We start from the raw sequence: 23,568 nt of genomic DNA on the forward strand, positions 1-23,568 counted from the left end.
GGCGAGTCAGGTACCAGCGCTCGCCCATTTTGTTCCCAATCCGAGTTGTATTGTCTGAATGGCGACCAGTAGTCTATGGGTCTACTATTAGGTGGAAGAGATTGTGCATACCGGGATTCATGCTGTTCATGTTCACAAAGGTTCATGTACTTCAACCACCTGAAAAAGGTGGGGTGGTGCGTGGGGGGCGCTGTTGCGCACACACGAAATGGCAGCCATGCTGTAGAGCTCTGCTCCGGCTGATGATCCTTTTGTGAATATATCCTGCTCTGAGCCACCCGACCTTATCAGTTGCACGATATGCGGGAGTGAAGTGTGGTAGAAGACCTGGATGTGATATTGTGTTGATCCTGCTGTCGAGAATCGAGATTAAAAAACCTGAGAGACTGTGGTGGTGGAGAGAGGTGGGGTGAGCTGACTGAGAGCTCCGGTGAAATTCCACGTTCAGTGCCATGGTGCCGGCAGCGCTGCTGGGCCATGTTGATGAAGGAGGGGCCTGCACTACTGATATCCTGCACACTGCAGTGGGAAGCTGCCTACACCCCGTGTTAAGATTGCCCCTAAGCAGACATGCATTGCCTAACTCCTGCAGTGACAAACCTGGGACAGGCGTGGTTGGGCTGCACAACGGTGTGAAAATACTCCGATCAGGTCTGGCAGAGCACGGCCGAGCTGGAACTCTAAAAATAACTGCAAACCACTGAAACACGGGCTTAGCCGGTGCTGAACCCGGGTGTTGGGGCTCACTGCCTGAATTGGAAGCAGTGGCGCACTTGTGTACTTTCCTCTCTGTTCCGGACTGCCGGGAACCGGGGGACCCAGGGAAAGGGCTTGCCCATGGTGGCTGGCACTCACAGGTATGGATCGAGCTTCCCCCCTGCCCTGCATGGTGCGCCTGGAGGAGCGGACACTCTGCGGGTTGAGTTACCCAGGCATTAAGAAGAGCCTTGCCTCCTGAAGCCCGACTGGGCATCCCTGGCAACTTAGGAAGGGGGCCCCCATGGGTTGCTGACAGCGCGCGCCCTGCTGGGGGATCCGGTCAGCTTGCTGCGCTGTGTTCCGTGCGGGCTGCCAGGGGGACAGGCGCGGCGTTCACGCAGTTGGCACCCAGAGGCACCAAAAACATTTGAATCAATATACAGGCCTGGGATAGTGTCTGGCACTGTGCGCCTGATTGTGGACAATTGTGGACAACCCAAGGATCCTGATCTATCCCCCGGCTCGAGCGGGACATGGAAACTGAAGCATGTACCCAACCCCACCTCCTTCACTCCTAAAATACTGATCCACGACCCGGCTGCGCGCCACTGCTAAGAGTCACTACAATACCCAGCAGCGCGGCGATGTGCTTGGGGCGGGTGAGGGTACCATACTGAGGCACACCACTGATTCCATTGCAGCGACAACACAGAAACTCTGTAGGCTGTAAGGTCAGCTGTATAGAGGGTCCAGCTGGCATATCAGCACCGGGACTATCCGACGGAAGGTGGGATAAAGCGGATGCATCCTGAATACAGCCCGATATATCCCCTAACTGATAGCTAAGGACGCTGTCATACGAGGAAAGGCGAAATCCACTCCAAACAGCAAGAGGCCTCTGTGCAGATTAATCATACGAAATACAGTTTAGATTGAAGTACGAAATTAACATAGACTAGCTGGGAATCACACCCTATGCCAGCTATAAACTAAGATATGTAGTGCTGAACACTCCCTGCTGATATACCTTAGCACACTCTGCACTAATATACGAATAGTTCAATAGGCATCTGATGAAACCACAGCAGTAACCATATCAGAACCTATTAAAATTACTCCCCAGAGCCTTGGGGACCTGCAGACTACATAGACTTCAGCCCACACCTAGATCCTCAAGATCCCAGCGAAGCTGCGTAACCCCATGGCTCTGTAGTGGGGTCCCGCCAATCCTGCTTCAATTATGGACCTGATCCATTTGACCTAACATTTAGGTGGGCCATACACAGACACAGTGTTTCCGCTGTGCACTATGTCTGCAGCCTTCCGCCTCCACGTGGAGATAAAGCCACAAGGACAACTCTTGGTCTGAGTACCTGTCATGATGCCGACCCCCAGGGACCCAGACCACGTCCAGCAACCCCGGAAGCAGGCATCAAGTTATCCTAAGCAAGCACAACAACCCCTGCTAGGGGCTATTTGGGTCCAGTCCTGGCACCTATGGCGCCAGGCTCTATGGAGAGTCAGTCCTGGCGCCATAGGCGCCAGCCTCATAGATTAAAACTTACCTGATGCAGACCATGCTGCAAACTTACCTGATGCAGACCATGCTGCAAGAGCTCCAAGCCAAAAGAGGCTTGGAAGGGACTACTTTACTTAGGGACGATTTTTTACTCGGGCGGGGCTGGGGAGGAATACTTACCTGGGACTACTTTGGTGGCTATTTAAACCACACCCGAAGAGCAGCACACGCTTCGTGTTATTCTGCATCCAGCAGCGTAACGCCCACCGTGCCTGCAAGTCTGTATCCAGCCTTCTGCCACGCCCGCCTCGAGTTTGGAGCTCCTTGAAAAAGGGAGAAAGAAGGGGAAATGGTTAAAACAAGAGCAATACCTTTAATCCTTACCTGAATTCCCAATCCATCGCGCCTTCGTGCTGGAAGAAAGAAGTTATTTTATGCGCATCGCCTCGCCTGCTGCAGCGCCCCGCTGAACTCAGCGGCCTTCGCAGCATCTTCACATTCCACCGCATCCTCCTGCATGTTCCCGCCACACTCCGGCACCTAAGGAGAAGACAAGAACAGCAAGGTGAGCCAAGGGAATACACAGAGGAATATTACTTACCACCCCATAGACTTACCTGATTTTACCACCGGGGGTACTATTCCTCTTCACGGGTCGGCGCAGCTTCCACTGCATCTTCGCCGAACCCCGGACCCTAAGGGGAAACAAAGGACAGCAAGGTGAAACAAAGGGACTAACAAGGGGAACCGTCCTCACCACAATAGACTTACCTGATTTTACCGCCGGAGGTATTAATCCCCAAGACTTCATACTTTCTCTCAGCACCTGAATAAGGGAGAAAGCAACAGGTTACATATTGACATTATTTTATCGAACTGTGTTGGAAAATACAAATCCTTACCAGAATAGTACCGGTTGCCACGAGGAACTCTTCATTAGGGTCAAGCTGCAACCTGCAAGGAATCGGACAAGAGTGAAAGTCAGGCATTTGAACTCTTACGAACTTTATACTTACGGCGTCTTGCCGGGAATCTCGGAGTCAATATTGTTCTGGAACTCACCAATTACTTTGAGCCAGTGAAGCAACTGGTTATCAACGCGCCCCTGCGCTCAATGCAGGATGGAGAGCTCATCTTTTCAAACCATCAGGTGAGACTATAAGAGGGGACATCAAAGGTGATCTGTGGGGAGAACAGCGGGGGTGGGGGGATTTACACTCAACTCCACAGGTGGTTAATTCCCTTTCTCCATTTGCAGAAGAATACTCCTACGGGCCAAGCAAACGAAGCTAGGTGGGCCAGTCCAGTCCGTCATCTCGCCCCTACACGTCACATTGATGGAGACCGCAACTGTCCAGTTCCGATCAATGCCTCTGTGGGAGCCAGGTGAGCGTAACAGAACGCGAAGCCTACCCACAAATTCCCACCCGGGCGTTATGGATACCTCAGAGACTGGCCAATTGGCCCAATTACTAGGGGAACTGAGGGCTGAAGTGCATTCCGCCCGTCAAGAAACCAATGCTCTTAGGAGAGAACTGATTTTGTCAAAGGAGCGAACTGATGACCTTGTTAGGCAACTATTGCAAAGCCAGGCTGGACAAGCACCCCTACCTGGTTCTGGGTGAAATCCAGCTCCTGTGTTATCGAGTAACCCTGTGCAAATAAACCTACCAGGAAATATTCCATTAGCTCCACCCGAACGCTTTGCCGGAGATCCCAAAAGGTTCGCCGTGTTTATGAACCAATGCCGCTTGCACTTTTTATGCAGACCTGGAGCCTTCCCAAATGATCAAGCCAAGGTAGCCTTTGTATTGTCATATCTCAGCGGCGGTGGAGCTGATTGGTCGATTCCACTAGTTACTCAGGATGACCCAATTCGTCGGGATTTTTAGGGCTTTCAAACGAGCATGGAAAGACTATTTGCCCGGCACTCCCAAGGACAGGCCCTGGATAACAAACTTTTGTCCCTAAGACACGGTAACCAGGACCTTCTATCCTACATCGCAACCTTTAATAGGTTGATAGTGGAAACTGGATGGCCTGAGGTAAAACGAATCACGTTATTTCATCGAGGGCTTCGAGGAGAACTCAAGGATGTCTTGGCTCAAGTCGTGATCCCACCTCAAGACTGCGCTGAATTAGTGGTCCAGTTAGATCACAGACTTCAGAACAGAAAGGCTGATCGAGCCAAGTTTGAGAATCGGGTGTTGGTCAAAACCCACGCTAACCCCAAAGGAGCAGATGCTTCAGAACCCATGTAAATTGGAGGGGTTAAAGGATCCTTAACCCAGAAGGAAATAGAAAGGAGATGGCAAATGCAATTGTGTCTATATTGTGGAACTTCTGGGCATATTCTACGGGATTGCCCTGTAAAACCACCCAAGAAGGTGGTAGGAGCTGCTGATAAAAGCCATAAGGAGTCAGACTCGGGAAACAACCACGCCCGACAAGCATAGCGGTCCGCTTGCCGTGCTTAAAGAAGGATACTCGGGCCTCGCATTTCATCATACCAATGGTCCTCGTAGATCCAGGGCAGCCATTGCGTATGCACGCAGTAAGGGCATACATTTATAGCGGGCCATAGGAAACTATGTGGACTATGAATTGGCTTCCAGGATGAATCTACCTCTCTGCCGAAAAACCACCTCAGATGTCATCACCACAGTCGAAGGAACTGAAATTGCCTCTGGGCCTGTAACTCATTGCACCGCAGAGATGACACTATTGGGTCAGGATGGGCATCGAGAGACTATTGTGTTTGATCTAATCAAAGCCCCACAGTTTCAAATAATACTGGGGATACCTTGGTTGGAAACACATAATCCTTGTATTGATTGGCGAGAGAAGAGAATAACCTTCCCGGATTGTGCACAAACCTGTTACCCAAAGAAAAGTCAGAACACAGGCCTGGCCACAGTAACCACAGCGGTCATGCAACTACCTCCAGAATACCAAGAATTCCAGGATGTCTTCCAAAAAGAACAGGCAAACACCTTACCTCCTCACAGATCGTACGATTGTCAAATCGATCTCATACCCGGTGCACAACCCCCTTGTAGCAGGATCTATGCCCTTACGGAACCTGAGAACCTTCACCTACGACAATACTTAGACCAGTACCTTGCCAATGGCTTTATTCGCCCATCCAAGTCCTCTGCATCTTCAGCTTTGTTCTTCGTGCCCAAAAAGGAAGGTGACCACAGAACGTGCATAGACTACCACGCATTGAACCAGATAACTGTTAAGAACCGATACCCATTGCCTCTGATCCCTGAACTACTAGACCAAGTGAAGGACGGTTGATATACACTAAATTAGATCTCCGGGGGGCATACCATCTGGTACGTGTAAAAGAAGGCGACGAATGGAAGACTGCTTTCCGCACTAAGTATGGGTTATTCGAATACCAGATGATGCCTTTCGGGTTGTGCAATGCACCAGCAACCTTCAAATACTTCATGAACGATGTCCTTCGTGAACTCATTGACGTTTGTGTTTTCGTATATATCGATGATATTCTAGTATACTCCTCTTCAGAATCTGACCATGTGAAGCACGTCCGAGCAGTCCTTGAAAAATTGCGCCAGCACAAACTATATGCAAAACTGGAAGAATGTTTTTCATGCCACAGAAGTTGAATTCCTTGGGTTTATCCTGACCCCAGAGGGAGTCCGAATGGACTCACGAAAGGTGGACGCAATCCTTAAGTGGCCATCACCAAGTTCAGTTAAAGGAGTACAAAGCATGCTCGGCTTTACCAATTTCTACCGCAGATTCATCCCGGATTTTTCACATGTTGTACATCCCATCACAGCACTCTTGCGAGAAAAAAAAACGCTTTATGTGGACTGAAGAAGCTGAAAATGCCTTCCAAGAGCTGAAAGCGAAATTCACGTCTGCACCTGTATTAAAGCACCCGCGCCATGAACTTCCATACATAGTGGAAACTGATGCATCCAGTCTAGACATGGGAGCTGTCTTGTCTCAAAAGGACCCTGAAACTGGTCAGCTTCATCCAGTAGCATTTTGGTCCAGAAAGTTTTCGGCACCCGAGTTAAACTATGCGGTTACCGACAAGGAGTTATTAGCCATTAAATCCGCCTTCAAGGCTTGGCGGCACTATCTTCTCGGTGCCAGGCATACCATTACTGTGATCACCAGAACTTGCAGTATTTAAAGACAGCCAAGGCCCAATCGTCAGGTCAACTCCGATGGGCATTGTTCTTTGCCGAGTTCGATTTCGTAATAACCTATCGACCAGGTTGTAAGAATGGTAAAGCAGATGCCTTATCCTGAATAGGGATGGGAGAGGCAGAAGTGAACCCAGAACCAGTACCTATAATTTCCAAAGAAAGAATTCTTGGCATGACTACTCTACAGACACTAGAGGACATTCAGGTAAAGATCCAGCAACTCTTTGATCCTACAGCCCTGCAGGACTGGGTAAAAAAAGGCCCGGACTACTCTGTCACCAATGATCTGCCTTATTACCAAGGGCGGCTATTTCTGCCACACAAGGAACTACAAGAGCTAGTCATTTCCCGTTATCATGATACCCTAATGGAGGGGCACCCAGGTATTTAAAAAACTGGAGCTAAAATTAAAAGACAATTCTGGTGGCCCACCTGGCGAAAGGATATTAAATCATTTGTGATGTCTTGTGGCATTTGCGCCCAAAACAAAAGTCAAAGGAAAAAAACAGCTGGCCTCTTACAACCTTTAGACATTCCGCCTACACCATGGCACACCTTATCGTTAAACTTTATTACTGATCTACCCCCATGCAATGGATTTAACACCATTCTAGTTATTGTGGATCTTTTTTCCAAAATGGCCCACTTTATTCCTTTAAACGGGTTACCTTCAGCTTTAATCCTGGCAAAGGAGTTCCTCGAAAACATTGTTTGCATACACAGATTTCCGTCCATATTGGTCTCTGACCGGGACAGTCAATTCATTTCACATTTTTGGAAAAAATGCTGTCAATTGGCGCAAATCGATGTGAGGTTATCGACCAGTCACCACCCCCAGACCGATGGACAAACTGAGAGGACCAACCAGACTCTCGAACAATACCTGCGTTGTATGTTACATCAGACTGAGAGTAATTGGAAAGACATTCTTTGGCTCGCCGAATATGCATACAATAATTCAGTACACTCTGGAACTGGACAAAGCCCCTTTTATACCTTATATGGGCACCATCCTCGTACCTCAGACCTTGACTCACCCCAACACTTAGAAATGCCCGCAGTGGACCATCTGCACGCTACGATTAAACAAGCCTTTAAGGAAGCAACTACACATTTAAAACAGGCGAAAGAAAAATACAAGAAAGATGCTGATCGGCATAGAAGCGATACTCCACAATACAAGATAGGGGACCAAGTATGGTTAGCCACAAAACATATACTTATAAAGGGAACACTGACCTTTAACCCCAGATATTTGGGACCTTACTCTATTAAGGCCATTATCAACCCGGTGGCTGTCAAGTTGGACTTGCCTGCTAATAGGCGAATTCACCCCATCTTTCATGTGTCACTTTTGAAGCCAGTGCAACCAGGGACAAGACTAACAAAGCCACCAGACCCTAACCTTGTAGACGGAGAACCCGAATCTGAAGTTAAGAACATCCTGGACTCCAAGCTGATAAAGTCAAAACTCTTTTATTTAATCGACTGGAAAGGTTACGGACCACAGGAAAGGTCATGGGAAGCTAATGACCATGTTCATGCACCCCGATTGGTGAAAAAAATTCCACCGAAATTTCCCAGACAAACCGAAACCACAGGGAAGAACGACTTTAGGAGGGGCCTTGGGGGGAGTGCTGTCATAATGCCTACCCCCGGGGACCCAGACCACGTCCAGCAACCCCGGAAGCAGGCATCAAGTTACCCTAAGCAAGCCCAACAACCCCTGCTAGGGGCTATTTGGGTCCAGTCCTGGTGCCCATGGCGCCAGGCTCATATGGAGAGTCAGTCCTGGCGCCATAGGCACCAGGCTCATAGATTAAAACTTACCTGATGCAGACCATGCTGCAAACTTACCTGATGCAGACCATGCTGCAAGAGCTCCAAGCCAAAAGAGGCTTGGAAGGGACTACTTTACTTAGGGACTATTTTTTACTCGGGCAGGGCTGGGGAGGAATACTTACCTGGGACTACTTTGGAGGCTATTTAAACCACGCCCGAAGAGCAGCACACGCTTCGCGTTATTCTGCATCCAGCAGCGTAACGCTCACCGTGCCTGCAAGTCAGCATCCAGCCTTCTGCCACGCCCGCCTCGAGGTTGGAGCTCCTAGAAAAATGCAGAAAGAAGGGGAAAAGGTTAGAACAAGAGCAATACCTTTAAACCTTACCTGAATTCCCGATCCATCGCTCCTTCGAGATGGAAGAAGGAAGTTATTTTATGCGCGTCGCCTTGCCTGCTGCAGCGCCGCGCTGAACTCACCAGCCTTCGCAGCATCTTCACATTCCACCGCATCCTCCTGCATGTTCCCGCCGCACTCCGGCACCTAAGGAGAAGACAAGAACTGCAAGGTGAGCCAAGGGAATACACAGAGGAATATTAGTTATCCCCCCATAGACTTACCTGATTTTACCACCAGGGGTACCATTCCTCTTCACGGGTCGGCGCAGCTTCCACTGCATCTTCGCCGAACCCCGGACCCTAAGGGGAAACAAAGGACAGCAAGGTGAAACAAAGGGACTAACAAGGGCAACCCTCCTCACCACAATAGACTTACCTGATTTTACCGCCGGAGGTATTAATCCCCAAGACTTCATACTTTCTCTCAGCGCCTGAATAAGGAAGAAAGCAACAGGTTACATATTGACATTATTTTATCGAACTGTGTTGGAAAATACAAATCCTTACCAGAATAGTACCGGTTGCCACGAGGAACTCTTCATTAGGGTCAAGCTGCAACCTGCAAGGAATCGGACAAGAGTGAAAGTCAGGCATTTGAACTCTTACGAACTTTATACTTACAGCGTCTTGCCGGGGATCTCGGAGTCAATATTGTTCTGGAACTCACCAATTCCTTCGAGCCAGTGAAGCAACTGCAACTGGTTATCAACGCGCCCCTGCGCTCAAGGCAGGATGGAGAGCTCATCTTTTCAAACCATCAGGTGAGACTATAAGAGGGGACATCAAAGGTGATCTGTGGGGAGAACAGCGGGGGTGGGGGGATTTACGCTCAACTCCACGGGTGGTTAATTCCTTTTCTCCATTTGCAGAAGAATACTCCTACGGGCCAAGCAAACGAAGCTAGGTGGGCCAGTCCAGTCCGTCATCTCGGCTCTACGCGTCACATTGGTGGAGACCGCAACTGTCCAGTTCCGATCGACGCCTCTGTGGGAGCCAAGTGAGCGTAACAGTACCTCACTGCATACATACCTCAAAATCCACCAGCAACGCAGCAAGAATATATTAGCATTTCCTGCATGGACATACCCAACATCAGGATCTGCCTTGCCCTGCTGTGTGTACATACATGCGCCAGCCACTTTTGAAGATGCACGACACCTATAACCATATCTTTGGCGATGACAAAGGGAGCCAACTCCAAGAAGAAGAAAACTGGACCTATGGACTCCTTCACAAGCAGCCAAACCCCAGCCACCATGCCAGCACCACCGGTTGACCCTCCGACAACATCCTCTGAAAACTCCAGATATGATCAGCTCCTTGCCACCGTACAAAACGGATTCATGCCCGTTAACGTGAAACTAGACGATATTGTCGTCACTATTGGATCGCTAAAAGCTCGCATGGACAAGCAAAGTATATGATTAACGGATGCTGCGGCAAGGATCTGCACCAACAAAGACTCATTTGGACAAAACACTTGTGATATCACCCTGTTGAAAGGTGAGATGACCAAACTGCGTGGCAAATGTGATGACCTGGAATCCAGGTCCAGATGTAATAACATCTGCATAGTTGGCATGGCGGAGTCCTTCTACAAGGGTCCCATGTAAACTGTTGAAATCCCTGTTCGGTGAGAACGCCTTCTCTGACCACTTTTTGGTAGAGAGAGCCCATTGCACGCTGGCCCCCGCACCATAATCACCAAACTACTGAACTCTAGGGACAGAGATACGGCTCTCCGCCTGGCGAGGGAGATGGGGCCTCTCCGTCATTACGGCAACAGCATTCACATCTATCCGGACTTTGCAGCGGGAGTACAAGCCCAAAGGAAATCATACGACCAGGTCAAGAAACAACTCTATTTGAGACCGGTCCCATATGAATTGATTTTCCCGGCAAAGCTGCGAATACAGCATGGGGGCCGTGCGCACTTTTTTGAACACCCTAAAGCAGCCATGGACTACATAGAGGCTATGATCCCACTTCCACCACGGGGATGAGGACTGGATCAAAATGGACCCCCACAGCCAGCTGTTGATAGCAGAGACCCGGCCGATTAGGCACTCTGAACATAATATCCTTTTAAAGCCTGCAGTGTGAGAAGGTCTGGGTGGCACCGATTTGCATTTGTTTTTTATTGGCAGGATGGTCTGTGTCCAGCTGTGGCAGTTGTGAGTCGCAACATACTCACCTACGGAGAGTTCCATAAGTTGAAGAAAGGGTTTCATCATCATGTTGGGGTTGATGGTGCGGGTGATGGTGGGAGGGAAATGGGGAGATGGTTTATTCTCGGCACTAGGCCGGGGCTTGTCGGGGTTGTTATACATTTAAAATCAGAGAGCTATGTCATTGTGGGCACTGTCCGATCAACTGGAGTACTCTATCACACAAGAAACAATATCACGATAAATGGCACATAGAACACATGTTAACAGGGGGTTGACTGTTAAATTGATCTCCTGAAATGTGCGAGGGCTCAACAACCCAGTTAAAGCCAGAAAGGTTGCTGTGTATATAACTCGACATAGCCCACAGATACTACTACTCCAGGAAACACACACACTTAATAATGTAAATTTCAGTTTTAACTCACGCTGGGGCCCCTAAGATATTACACAGAGTATTCTGCTCAATCCATAGGAGTGCTTACTTGACCTCACCTCTGCAACCCCCCAGGGGGCTTACAAAGGCTGCGTCCACCCTTAGACAAATAATGGCACAAACATCCCTGATAGACGCGTGGCGCACACTCCACCCGCTTGAAAGAGGATACACATGCTACTCGTCTGTCCACGATTTGGAGTCCCACATAGACTATTGGCTCATTAGCTCATCCCTTTCAGATGCGGTAACTACTTGCGAGATCCACCCCCATACCCTTTCAGACCACTCCCCAATATCTCTCACCCTGGTGTTGCAGGATGTCGCACCGCAGACTAGACGCTGGAGGATGCCCTCCCCCATACTCAGAGACCCCCACGTATGCGAGTCACTCCACGCGGAGATAGAGGAATTCTTTGAACTAAATGAGGGTTCAGTGAGTAGCCTCCCTGGCAACTTTAGAATGAGGAAAGTCTGAGGTGGTTTGTTCCCAGCCTGCTATGTATTTTATCTGGGCTGCCAGGTAATAGACATAAAGGTCGGGGTATTCCAGGCCGCCCTGTTCGCACGGCAAGGTGAGGGTGTCATAGGGAACCCTCACGTGCTTTCCCGCCCAGGCCAGTCTAATCATCATACTTCTGATCCGATTCCAGAAGCACCTCGGTGGCCAGACAGGGACATTGTTAAACACGTACAACAGCTTAGGTAACAGGACCATTTTCGCTAAAGCGATGTGAGCCGCTTGGGATATGGGTAGATGTATCCAGGATTCTACTTTTAGTTCCAGAACTTCTGGGCATATAGATCACCTGCTTCAGTGCATACTAAAACGCCCAAATATCACATCCCCGACGGACACCAGTGGAAATCACGGCCAATATTTGCTTGGCACATTGCTGGGGTCAGGGGCAGTATCTTGGACTTGGTCCAACTGATTTTTAGCCCAGAGAGCTCGCCGAACCTGGAGATTTCCAATGTCAGGGGGAGGGGAGGTTTTCTTTAGCGTGTTTGACATATAGTAATATGTAATCCACATATAACGAGATGATGTTAAGGTGTGATTGAAACCGTACCCCACAATGTGCATGCAGGTCTTTAATGTGACACACCAGTGGTTCCATAACCATGGCGAAAAGTATAGGGGAAATGGGGCAGCCCTGCCTTGTGCCCCTGGATGGAAATATAAGTTCTGACATCGTCCCATCAGTGTATACTGCGGCCCGTGTATAACAGTTTAACCCATTGTATGAATTGCAGACCCAGGCCAGAGCGTCTGAGCACCTCGAATAGGAATGGCCCTTCCACCAAGTCAAACGCTTTCTCATCATCTAGTACTGCTATCGGCATAGGGATGTCAGGGTCGACATTGTCCATAAGCTCAAATACTCTCCTCAAATTATGTTGAGTGGATCGGCCCGGTACGAACCTGGCCTGATCCGGTAGAACCAGTTCCAGGATGTGTGTGAGTAGTCTTACTAGTGTGGCACAGGGTATGGACTGCTGGGCAGTGGATGCTCTATCCATTTCTAGAGTAAGGGCCATGTTGAAATTGCCCACCCAAATGATAGTGTACCCCGGAAATGTGTGGATGTATTTAGCGCATGCGTGAAAGAACTCAGGCAAATCTATATTGGGTGCATACACGTTTATAAGAAGTTGTTTTAGCCCAAAAGTTTCCCCAGCCAGCACCACACACCTCCCCTGTTTGTCTGTTAATTGTTCGTGAAGTCTAAAGTCTAGAGAGCTGTGAACGTACGTAGCGACCCCTCTGGAATGGGTGGTGTGTGAGGACCCATATCTCTGGATGCCCCAGCCCAGCATACGTGGGATAGGTGCATCCCTGGCCAAGGGTGTCTCTTGTAGGCAAAGAATATTGGTGCAATGGTCTTTGCAGTATGACTAATCAACCTGTTTTCTTCCCCATTAGTAAGGCCCCTTACATTCCATGACATTATGGACAGGACTGCAACATGACTATTGCCGGTGCCTGGCACGGTGACTGTAGTTTTTTTAGCATAACGTATGTCCACCTTGTTGGGTAATGCAACGCCGTAACTGTCGCTTTATCATATATCGTGCCAATGCAAATGAGCATCCGTGTAGAGATTGCAGTATAGTGTCTTTTAATTTCGCCTCGCGTCATGCCATGTAAGTGTCTTTGAAGACTAGCTCCCCCCACCACCGATGCCAGAAACAACAACCTACCAGCCCCCATTACACCCCCATTCAACCCCCCCAACAGTAACAATGTTGACCCAATCTGCATTAGGTGTGGAGATTGGGGCGTTGAGGGCAGCCCCTGTACTGCAGGTGACAACGGCTATTAACTATAAGACCAAGACCACCAACCTTGGCACCCAAGCCCTCATGTAGGGACGTATTACCAGCGAATACAAAGTGAACATAGCAAAGGATATGGTAATGCTGTCAAGGTGAGCGACGTGGCGAACCCCCAGGATCCAGAATGTTCAATGCAAATCTTTCCGCAGCCTCAGGAGTGGTAAAGAACATCGTCGAGCTGTTGTATTGTACACAAAGCTTTGCAGGGTACATCATGGAGTAGTTTATGCCCTTTTTCTGGAGTGTATTTTTGATGCTTGGAAAGTTTTCCGTTGATCTTGGAGTGCCGGGCTGAAGTCCGGGAAGAGTCGAATCGTGGAGCCACCCAATCGCAGCTCCCCTTTGTCTCACGCTGTCCTGAGCAAGGCGTCCCGGTCTCTGTAGCAGAAGATGCTGGCTATTATTGGGCGTTATGTGGCGCCGGGGGGAGGGCGTGGGGCCAAAGATCTGTGAGATTGTTCGACCATGTACATGTTTGAAAGGGCCCGGTTTTCCAGAATGTCGACCAGGAGTTGTTCCACATATTTCTCCATGTTGTCTATTTGAGTGGACTCTGGCACCCCCATAATGTGAATATTATTTCTCCTGCAGCGACCTTACAGGTCTTCATTCTTGGCCATGACCTTCTTCGCAGACTGCTGCAAGTCCGCCATCTCTTTCTGCAAAGTAGTTATTTTATCCTCGCCCTCCCCTATTCTCTGCTCAGCTTCTGTCATCCGGCCGCACAGCTTGTCTATCTGGATCGCCAAAATGTCAACTTTGCACATAAGTGCATCGATCTTGGCACCCAGGTTGTCTGTGCTGTTTTTTAGTGCCAGTAGCGTCTGATTCAGCATGGATACATCAACCTGCTCAGAAAGTGGCATCGGGGGAGGAGTCGTGGACGACTGCGCTTGGCCGTTGCGGGCAAATTGCTCCATCTTTGCCTGTTATTTGGGATTGACCATGCTGGGGGCAGGCTGCTGAGGTGAGCAGCACCCGTTCTGTATTTATGGGCACGTTCTGCCCTTGTGGTTCTCCCCTGATCCAGCAGTGTCTGGCAGTGTCTGACTCACTTTGGGCCTTCTTGGCTTTGGGAGCCACTTGCACGCCTGGCTTGTGGGCTCCACCGTCACCCCCAGGAGAGTTGTGTGTGCAGATCCTACTTTCGATAGTGTGTGTCTGGGTCCGTTGGGCGTAGGGGATTCATGAGATGTGAAGTATTTTGGATATTTTTCTGTTTTGAAGTTATACAAAAAAAAGAAAACAAATTTATTAAAGGAAAGTGAAGATTTAAATATGCTGGAAGAGTAAAAATAAAGGATGTTGAAGCATAATGCTTGCCTCTGTGTCTTTAATAGAATCAGGACTCCCTGCGCTATAGCAGGGATAATCTTTATTACCTATTTCAAATTAACTTCCCTCCAGCTGATGGAAGTCAGAAGGCCAAGGGGCTGATCTGCAGTTACGAAGCTCGAGAGAGAGCCAGACGAGAATCCCCCCGGGAAGCTGTAAGTGTTCCAAGACTGAAACCTAGTGAGCAGAAGAAATAAACCTTCAAGGTACTTGGAAGCAGCCCGCAACCCTGCCGTGTGAACAACAGAGTCGGGGAGGAGCAGAGGAGGTGTTGGAAATGACCTTGACTGCTGCATAAAGAGCATTGATGAAACAAGGCTGAGTAACAGAACCAGTGAGTTATCGAAGGCAACAAAAGTCCAGTTTGTGTCAAAAGCAAAAGTAACTGTAACTCAAAAGTTGAAGGTTGCGCATATGCTGGTAAAAAGCATAATGGAAAGGACAATTGCTGAATTGTAAAAGAAATGGATACAAAGTAACAGAGTGATCCCGCGAGGCGAAAAAAACATTGGAAAGTCTCTGTGAAATGTTCTGAGTTGATTGGGAATAAAAGGCAAGAAAGAAATTGCGATCCCGAAAGAAAGTTGAATGAATGAAAAGCAATATATGTGGACTCTGAGGGCAAAATGTATGAACTATGAAAGAGGCCAAGAAGGCAAACCAAAAAGAATAAGATACAAGTACCAAGATGCATTGGTGTTGTAAGAGGAGGAAGATTGTGGATTGTAGAATTATTGAGAGAGAGATCAAAATGGCCATGCAGAGGTCTATTTAAAAATCCTTGCAATTTTGAAAGTCTTCGACAGTGAAAAAGACACATGCGACAAAATGTGGGGAAGGGAACCCCTGCGAAGTGAAAGACAGACTTGAGCCCGGCAGAGGGAAGCTTGTGCTGAACTGTGTGATAAGTGAAAGGTAAAATACAGGCTCAAGCCCAAGAGACAGAAGCCTGTACAGTAAAGGGCAAAAGTGGAACTGTATATTTATAACAAGGCGAATGAAGCCTAAGGAAGTGATTGAACTACCAGAAGCTTGAAGCCCACCCCTGAACTGTTAAACTGCACCAGTAGGCCAAAGTGTGCAAGCCTGAAAGAACTGTGCTATCCACCTATACTTTTTAGGAAACTCTCTAGTCCCCATGTTGCTGAACGTGGGGAAGGGAGTTGTTATTTAAAACTATTCTGACATTTCCTTTGAGACAATCTTTTCCTTTTGAATTCCCTTAACACATTTGTAATTTTGAAAAGGATGGCAAGGTTAGGTTTTCTTAGTGTAGGCCTTTTTTATTTTGACTAAGACTGACTTGGACTGTTTGTTATTTAGTTAATGGTTGAGATTACTCCCATTCTAGAGGTAGGGCCAGTTGGGAATTCTACCAACCCAACCAAATAACTAAATAAATGGTTTTGAAACTTGTATCCATTATGACCATGTCTACTATTAATACCATGCCTTGCTTACACCACTCACCCTTCCTTTTACTCGGGGTTTTTGGAACCTTGTTGGCCACTTTTTGGAATGTCTATTTGGAGCCATGCTTTCCTCAAATATTTTGCCATCTACATTTATCTAAGGTGGTACACCACACTTTCTGTGCCATGTTGCTGGAAGCTCCTAGAGCTTCCACCTCATTGATTCTTTGTTTCCCAGACAAGATTTTAAAATTAGCAGGGCAAGGGGATACTTTTTATCCCTTATGTGTTTTCTTTTTCGAGATCAACACAGCCCACGTTAAGTGGAGTGCTGAGGGTAGACGATGTATCCATTTTCTCTATTTTGTAGTAACAAACTGTTACTGTGACAAGTTTCTCTGTTCAGGCTGGTGGCAGTGTACCTTTCATGGGTAATCGGGCAGGTAGTTGTGGCAAGCAGGATGGAGGCTTGGCATGCCTGGCATAGGCACACAAAGAACCCATAACAAATCCCTCCTTTCATTCCTCCTTTCATTCCTTCATAGTGTTTGTAGTAACTTCCTGGTTACCACTTCCTGTTGCAAAACAGGAAGTGCATGATAACTCATGAGCTCTCTAGTGTTTGGGTGTGGCTGGCTATATAAGCCACACCCAAGATTCTTCCAGTGCTTCTTGTTTCTTACTGTGAGCTGTATCAGCAACACACTTCCCGTGCTCTGTATCAGCCAGCATCTGCTTACCTGCTCCGGATCATCCTGTTTCTGCTTACCTGCTCCTGATCATCCTGCTTCTGCTTACCTGCTCCGGATCATCCTGCTTCTGCTTACCTGCACGGATCATCCTACTTCTGCTTACCCGCTCTGGATCATTCAGCTTCAGCTTACCTGGTTCTTACTCCACGCCTCAGCTATCTCGAGTCAAGAGGGGACTTCTACACCGGCACCTGTAAGAACAAAGAAAAACAACGTTAACATGCGCACATCAGTAACGCTGCGCATACTCACCGAATCTTCCCGCGACGCTGGAATCCAGGTTAGTTGCACGAGCGCACAAACTCCTGTAAGAAAGAAGAGACATTATTCATTGCGCTCGCTCCAATACCGCTGACACTTATTTCACTGCGTTCTCTCTCTCTCTACGCGGTGGTACAGACCCCAGGAAAGATCATGGGTACCCAGCACGCACGTGCATGCCCCCCGATTGGTGCGGAAATTCCATCGGGACCATCCTGAGAAACCAAAGCCCTCATACACACCATTGGGAGTGGTCTTAAGGGGGAAGACTGTCATGGGTATCAGGCAGGTAGTGGGGCAAACTGGGCGGAGGCTTGGCAGGCCTGGCATAGGCACACAAAGAACCCATAACAAATTCCTCCTTTCATTCCTTCCTAGTGTTTGTAGTAACTTCCTGGTTACCACTTCCTGTTGCCAAACAGGAAGTGCATTATAACTCATGAGCTCTCTAGAATTTGGGTGTGGCTGGCTATATAAGCCACACCCAAGATTCTTCCAGTGCTTCATGTTGCTTACTGTGAGCTGTATCAGCAACATACTTGCCGTGCTCTGGATCAGCCAGCATCTGCTTACCTGCTCCGGATCATCCTGCTTCTGCTTACCTGCACGGATCATCCAGCTTCCCTGGTTCTTACTCCACGGCGCAGCTATCTCCAGTCAAGAGGGGACTTCTACACCGGCACCTGTAAGAATAAAGAAGAACAGCGTTAACACACGCACATCAGTAACGCTGCGCATACTCACCGAATCTTCCCGCGACGCTGGAATCCAGGTTAGTTGCACGAGCGCACAAACCCCTGTAAGAAAGAAGAGACATTATTCATTAAGCTCGCTCCAATAACACTGACACTTATTTCACTGCGCTCTCTCTCTCTCTACGCAGTGCATACTTACCAAAAGCCTCCATGCAAACTTACCTAACCACCAAGTCTCCAGTAGTGCTGAACCCGGACTCGAGGCGCTAATACCACATCATTTCTCCTGCAAGGGAAAGGGAGAGACATTACCAGGTCCGCTCGAATTGAAGGCACTGCGCAAACCTACCAGCAGCTAGCTTCTACACGCAGCGCTACTCACCCACAAAAATACCGGCAAACAAAGACAATACGGACAATTTTGGATACTCAACATTCTCCGCGCAATGTTCACTTGTGGGAAGGACTTTCTAGCCAGTGAAGAAACTGGCGCCTTGAACTCTCGGCTTCGCTGTAAAGGCATAAAACAGCTTTTGGCATCTGAACTCAGCCTACAGACATTAGCACCAATGACATGAGTGAATTGCGCCCCTGCAAATGCAGGATGGAGTGAACACCCTACTAAAGATCAAGGTAAGCCCATAGGGGGGAAATCACAGCACACAGTAAAGAGAAGGGAAGGGCCCAGGGGAATCGGGTGAATTCAGGTCTGAGTGTACACCTTGTTTTTGACAGGTATTTCTCCGGGTGAAACAGGGGAAGTGAAGACTCGGTATCAAAGGAGGCTCATCCATCACTTCTGCAGAGACACAGGTGAGTGTCACAGTACCTTTTGTATGACTTTTCCTGTACTTTTGTTGCAGGCTGTCATCATGGCTGGGATAGGGGACACAGGGGACACAATTTAGCCAAAATGGTGGGCTTATTTTTTAAGCCATGAACAAGATGACCTGTCCTTTCTTATGCCTTCTTGTACCTTTCGGGTGGGGGAGGGTCCTCTTGTCCTGTTGTCGTTGGCAGGCTTCCCAAGCAAAGCCTGCAAAGCTTCTCTGAGTGCCTGGCAGGACAGCAAGTGGGGGAGGTGACCGATACTCCCTGTCCTTTGTCCTGCAGTGTGTCTGACTGAAAACAGTTCAGACTGGGAGGCCAGCTGTCCCCATTGGACAACCACCCCCCAAGTTTGAATGGTATATGGGACATTACAGGTGGACTGTGCCAGTGTTTCTGAATACATTCTGAGATCCTGGAGCTGAAACAGAGAGTCGACCACTGGAACAGAAGATTACAAAGAAGAAGAACGCAGCAAGATGCCACCTGCATTTTCAAAAAGAGCCTGTTGAGTAGCCGCTGTTGTCCTGCAAAATTATTAATTATATGTAACAGGTATGTGAAAAATGACACTAAACCTATCACTGCTGGAAAATTAGCAATGGATTACAAGCAGAGGACCCAATTATCAGTGTCACACTATTAATAAATGTTAGGAAGGATTTTTCTTTACTGCACCTTTCCTTCCACTTTATGGAACCCCCAAACATTTTGCTTTTATTTCTGAATCTGACCTGTACTTTTTACAGTGCAGTGAAGCCTTAAGCCTCACTACACTGGCCTATGCTCATATGTCATAGGGAAACTGACATGTCCTTCAGGCTGTCAGTACTGGGAAACATTGTTTCCCTTAATCATGTTATTATGTTACTACTTTTGGTTACTTCTGTATCACTTGTGGTGACTTTCTATCATTGTGAACAACAGCTTACACGGCAGTACAATGGAGTGCATTTTTGTTTTGCCCTAAACTAACACTCAGAGGATTTTTGGTTACTCTAGCTGTGCTAAAAGGATAGACTGGTGGCAGCAGTGACTTTTCCCTACTTTTGGGAGATTTTCGTTTTAGCTTTACCGCGTTTACTGCGTTTGGCTATTAACTGTGGCTACTGGTCAAACATGGCCATGCCACAAGATTTTTCGCCTGTCCATTTGCCATCTTGCTCTTTAGCCTTCTTCCTGGCCTGAGAGGCCAGGAAAATCATTCTTAGGACTTCCATTGCCCGGGAAAGCAGGAGCTTTTGGCGGGCTACTGGAGGGCTGTGTGCGTTTGCTGGCAGGATGTGGGCTGGGTCTGTCTGACCCCAATCCACAAACTGGTTTCAGTGTGTCTGAATGGTATGCATGAATGTTCCCACCAGTGGTCTTGATTGGACCACTGCTGGGGTGTGTGTGTGTCGGCTAGTCCTGCTATTGTCTAGTGAGGGCGGCAGCTCTTACCTGACTTTTAGGATAAGAAGAGGACCCCTGCACCAATTCTTGAGAGATCCTGGAGAAACCTGAAGAATCCTGAGACCTGACTGAAGGAGGCCTGGCAACCAACATTGTCTTGCTTGCGATCTTTAGTAGTCCTGCGAAGGAGCTGTGAGCCTTGGAGTGGAGGAACCATCCATTCCCAATGTCTGTTCGGTGCCCTGCCAAAGGAAGCCTTCAGAAGTGCCCTGGAACCGTCCTGTGGCTCATCAGCTTCGTTTTTGGGCTACCATACTGCCGGCATCACCGTATCGAGTTTATGCCTAAATCCCAGGGGATCCACAGCTGGTCCTACGAGACTACCTCCTGCAAAATGTTGGTGTCTTAGCATTGGGGGGACCCGAGATAGGAAGGAAAGTCCAACCGCAGCTGCCGAGTCCTTTTGCATCGCCCTGCTGTGGTACTACAGTCCGAAATAGCTTACCTGACACGAGTCCAGTGCTGATAGGGGTACTGCATCAGGTTTTGCTGAATTCTTCAATCGAGAATCCTTGCAACAGTGAAAGACACCAACTGGAGATCAGCTCGAACCTACAACCCCTGTAAATCGAGGACTATGACTTTCAGCGGGGAAAAGCAACGACGGACCCTCTTCCTTTGTTCTGCTAAGTCTGGGGAACAATCAGAGTACGGGGGTAAGTTACAGAGCTTCTAACCTACACCTAAACTCTCATTATAAGTCAGTAGACTTATAATAAACCTTATTTATAACAGTATTGGCTTTGCCATTGCTTGCTTGTGCAAGACATCTGACTGTTGGCTACTTTTGGGCATTAGACTAACTTGAACCCTACCGCTAAGAACCCTTCACTGGACCCCAGAGACCCTACCTGCATTATTTCCTGCCTTCTAACTTCTGTGGAACTTTAACCTGAACTATTGGGCATAAGACCCCAGGCAACTTAGTGATGGACAATTTTAGTTAGGGATCATCTCTGTGGACCATAAGTGCCTAATACTTGTCTAACCTTCCCTTTTCAGGAGTTTCTGATATGCATTATGCCCTATAACACAGTGAATGTATATATGTATTTAGTTTTAAGGTGTTGTGTGATAAGTCTACCTGCCAATAGACATTTTTCTATAGTGTGTTTTGGCCTTAAATAAATAACTGCATTTGTATACATCCCGTCTAAGTGTAATCTGTGACTCCCATTGTGTGATCTCATTGTGGACCCCTTACAAGCTCACTGCCTCTGAAGAACTTAGCCTAAACCCCCTGTCACTGCCACCTAAACTGGTTTGGCTACAGCTTCCCAGAGTTGTTACTGTCACAATATAGGTTGGCCTTCTATACATCTGTCCCCAAGGCCAGAGTATAGAAAATCAGTCTGATGTATATGTTGTGAATGAATAGATATAGTTTTGTTTCTAATTCATCTGTTCAACCACTAAGTGTGCATTGTCAGATATTAATGGTGCAAAGCTGGAAGTTTACACATTCATGATTGTTATAAGGCTATTAATAGATTGATGATTTGCTGGCTAGAAGCATCTGTATTTCAGACATGTTCCTACTATCTCTGCATACTTTCTGTTTTATCATTCTATTTAATTTGAGTGGTTTAATTAATAATATGCATGCTTGCTCAAATAGTGCCACTTGTATTTAAACTGAGTTCCAATTGGTGGCTGTCGATAGACCATCGAGACTGATGACCTCACAGCACATTCCCTCCACTGGGAAGGTTTATGGAGGATGCTCCGTAAAGGTATCAGTGGACAGAATTTGGCCTGTAAGGGACACCTCTTACCAGCAGCCCTACAGATAAGAGGTGTATCAGCAAATACTCCCAAAGAATTAAAATAGGGAATAGAAATAATCCCAACAAACAATAAGAAACTGGTACATAGGACCGTGTACCCCTGCTGTCACCCACACAGCCGCATGGATATATGTGGACTAGTACTGCCCGTAGTGCCATGGGGATCAGAAGAAGTAAACATGTATCTTTTAATCTGCATGGATAACTAGGTGCAAAGAAATAGTGATCACAAAAACATTTCCGGTTTCCAGTTAAAACATATTTTCACTCACTTATAAAATACTCCCATTGGGAATTAGACTTACATTTTTATGCCCCTGAAAAAATGATGTTAACTCCCAACTTTAAAAAAATAGGGAGTAAAATACTCTCATCAAAATCTTATTTGGAGCACTGCATACCACGCTTTAATCTATATTTGCAATGCTCTATAGAACTGAGAAGTGCATACTGGAACCCAGGCACAGAGACCCTTCTCACAGCCCAGAGGAATGCATGGCCAAGACAAAGAGGAACTGCACAATTGATTTTTCTGATTCTGGGTGATCTTTATCAAAGTGTCCTGATTTGATCAAACCTGCCTGTGTAATTGTCCCCTTTTGCCGGCTCATACCAAGTGGGAACACCCTTCTATTTTCTGAATCCCTATTCTCTTGTCGTTTTTAGGCGGACTGATGCAAATAGATGCTGGCGGGGTCCAATATTTAGCTGGAGTCAATGCGAACCAGGGCGTATTCTGCTTGAGCAGCCCAAATTTAGCATTCAATTGGCCAGAAATTGGAGGAAGAATGAGTTACTACAGCTGTGGACCCCTTGGATGCTGGGCATTAAACTCTACGGATGACATTCATTTCCGCCTGGGTGTCAGCCCAGGTTCTTGTGTAGGCACAGGATGGCAGCATGTGCCAGGCAAACTATCAGTCATCGAAGTTGGCACTGATGGGTCTGTCTATGGTGTGACAAGACAAGGCACGGCATTACGAAGGTAAGGTGCATGCAATGTATGTATGCCCCCCACAAAAGGGACTATAGGCACTTCCGAACGTACTGTGCTTCTGACTAATACCACGTCTCATCACAAAAGCCATGAGTTTTTTTCTCTCCACTCCATCTCCACGCTGACATTAAAATGTAGATGCAGCATCGCTGGGCCGCATTAGAAGATACCGTTGTTTTTGCGAATATCTGTGTATTGATATGGTATGATTGGTTATTTATAACGCGCTTAAGACCCAGAGGTTTCTAAGCACGGACCCGTGGATCGAACCTGTGTTGCTTCGTGTCGTTTTGCTTCCAAGGAAGAACACGTTGCCCCTGAGCTATCCTAAGATAGACGATATAGGGAGGATATAGGATATAGGTATTGAAGGCTTGCAGGTACAAAATCATGAAATCATTAACTTAGGTAACTTGACTAAACTTTATTGAAGAGCCTATCATCTTCTTTCCATAAAACCACTAGAACACATCCACAGCACCATAGTAATGGCTGGTCTGACATACATGTGGTCA

The 23,568-nt window shown here is 47.6% G+C and overlaps 1 protein-coding gene across 1 annotated transcript in view; it reads left to right on the top strand.

Annotated features, from left to right (window-relative positions):
- The window catches only part of LOC138493148 (fish-egg lectin-like), a 262,786-nt gene that overhangs the window by 147,720 nt on the left and 91,498 nt on the right, over positions 1 to 23,568 (top strand). Inside the window, exon 3 of the mRNA XM_069620333.1 lies at positions 22,723 to 23,041. Coding sequence (XP_069476434.1) covers positions 22,723 to 23,041 — 319 coding nt within the window. The remainder of the gene's footprint in view (positions 1 to 22,722; positions 23,042 to 23,568) is intronic.

Source organism: Ambystoma mexicanum, chromosome 10 (genome assembly GCF_040938575.1).
Source record: "Ambystoma mexicanum isolate Mex_15411 chromosome 10, UKY_AmexF1_1, whole genome shotgun sequence".
Taxonomy (NCBI): Eukaryota; Metazoa; Chordata; class Amphibia; order Caudata; family Ambystomatidae; genus Ambystoma; species Ambystoma mexicanum.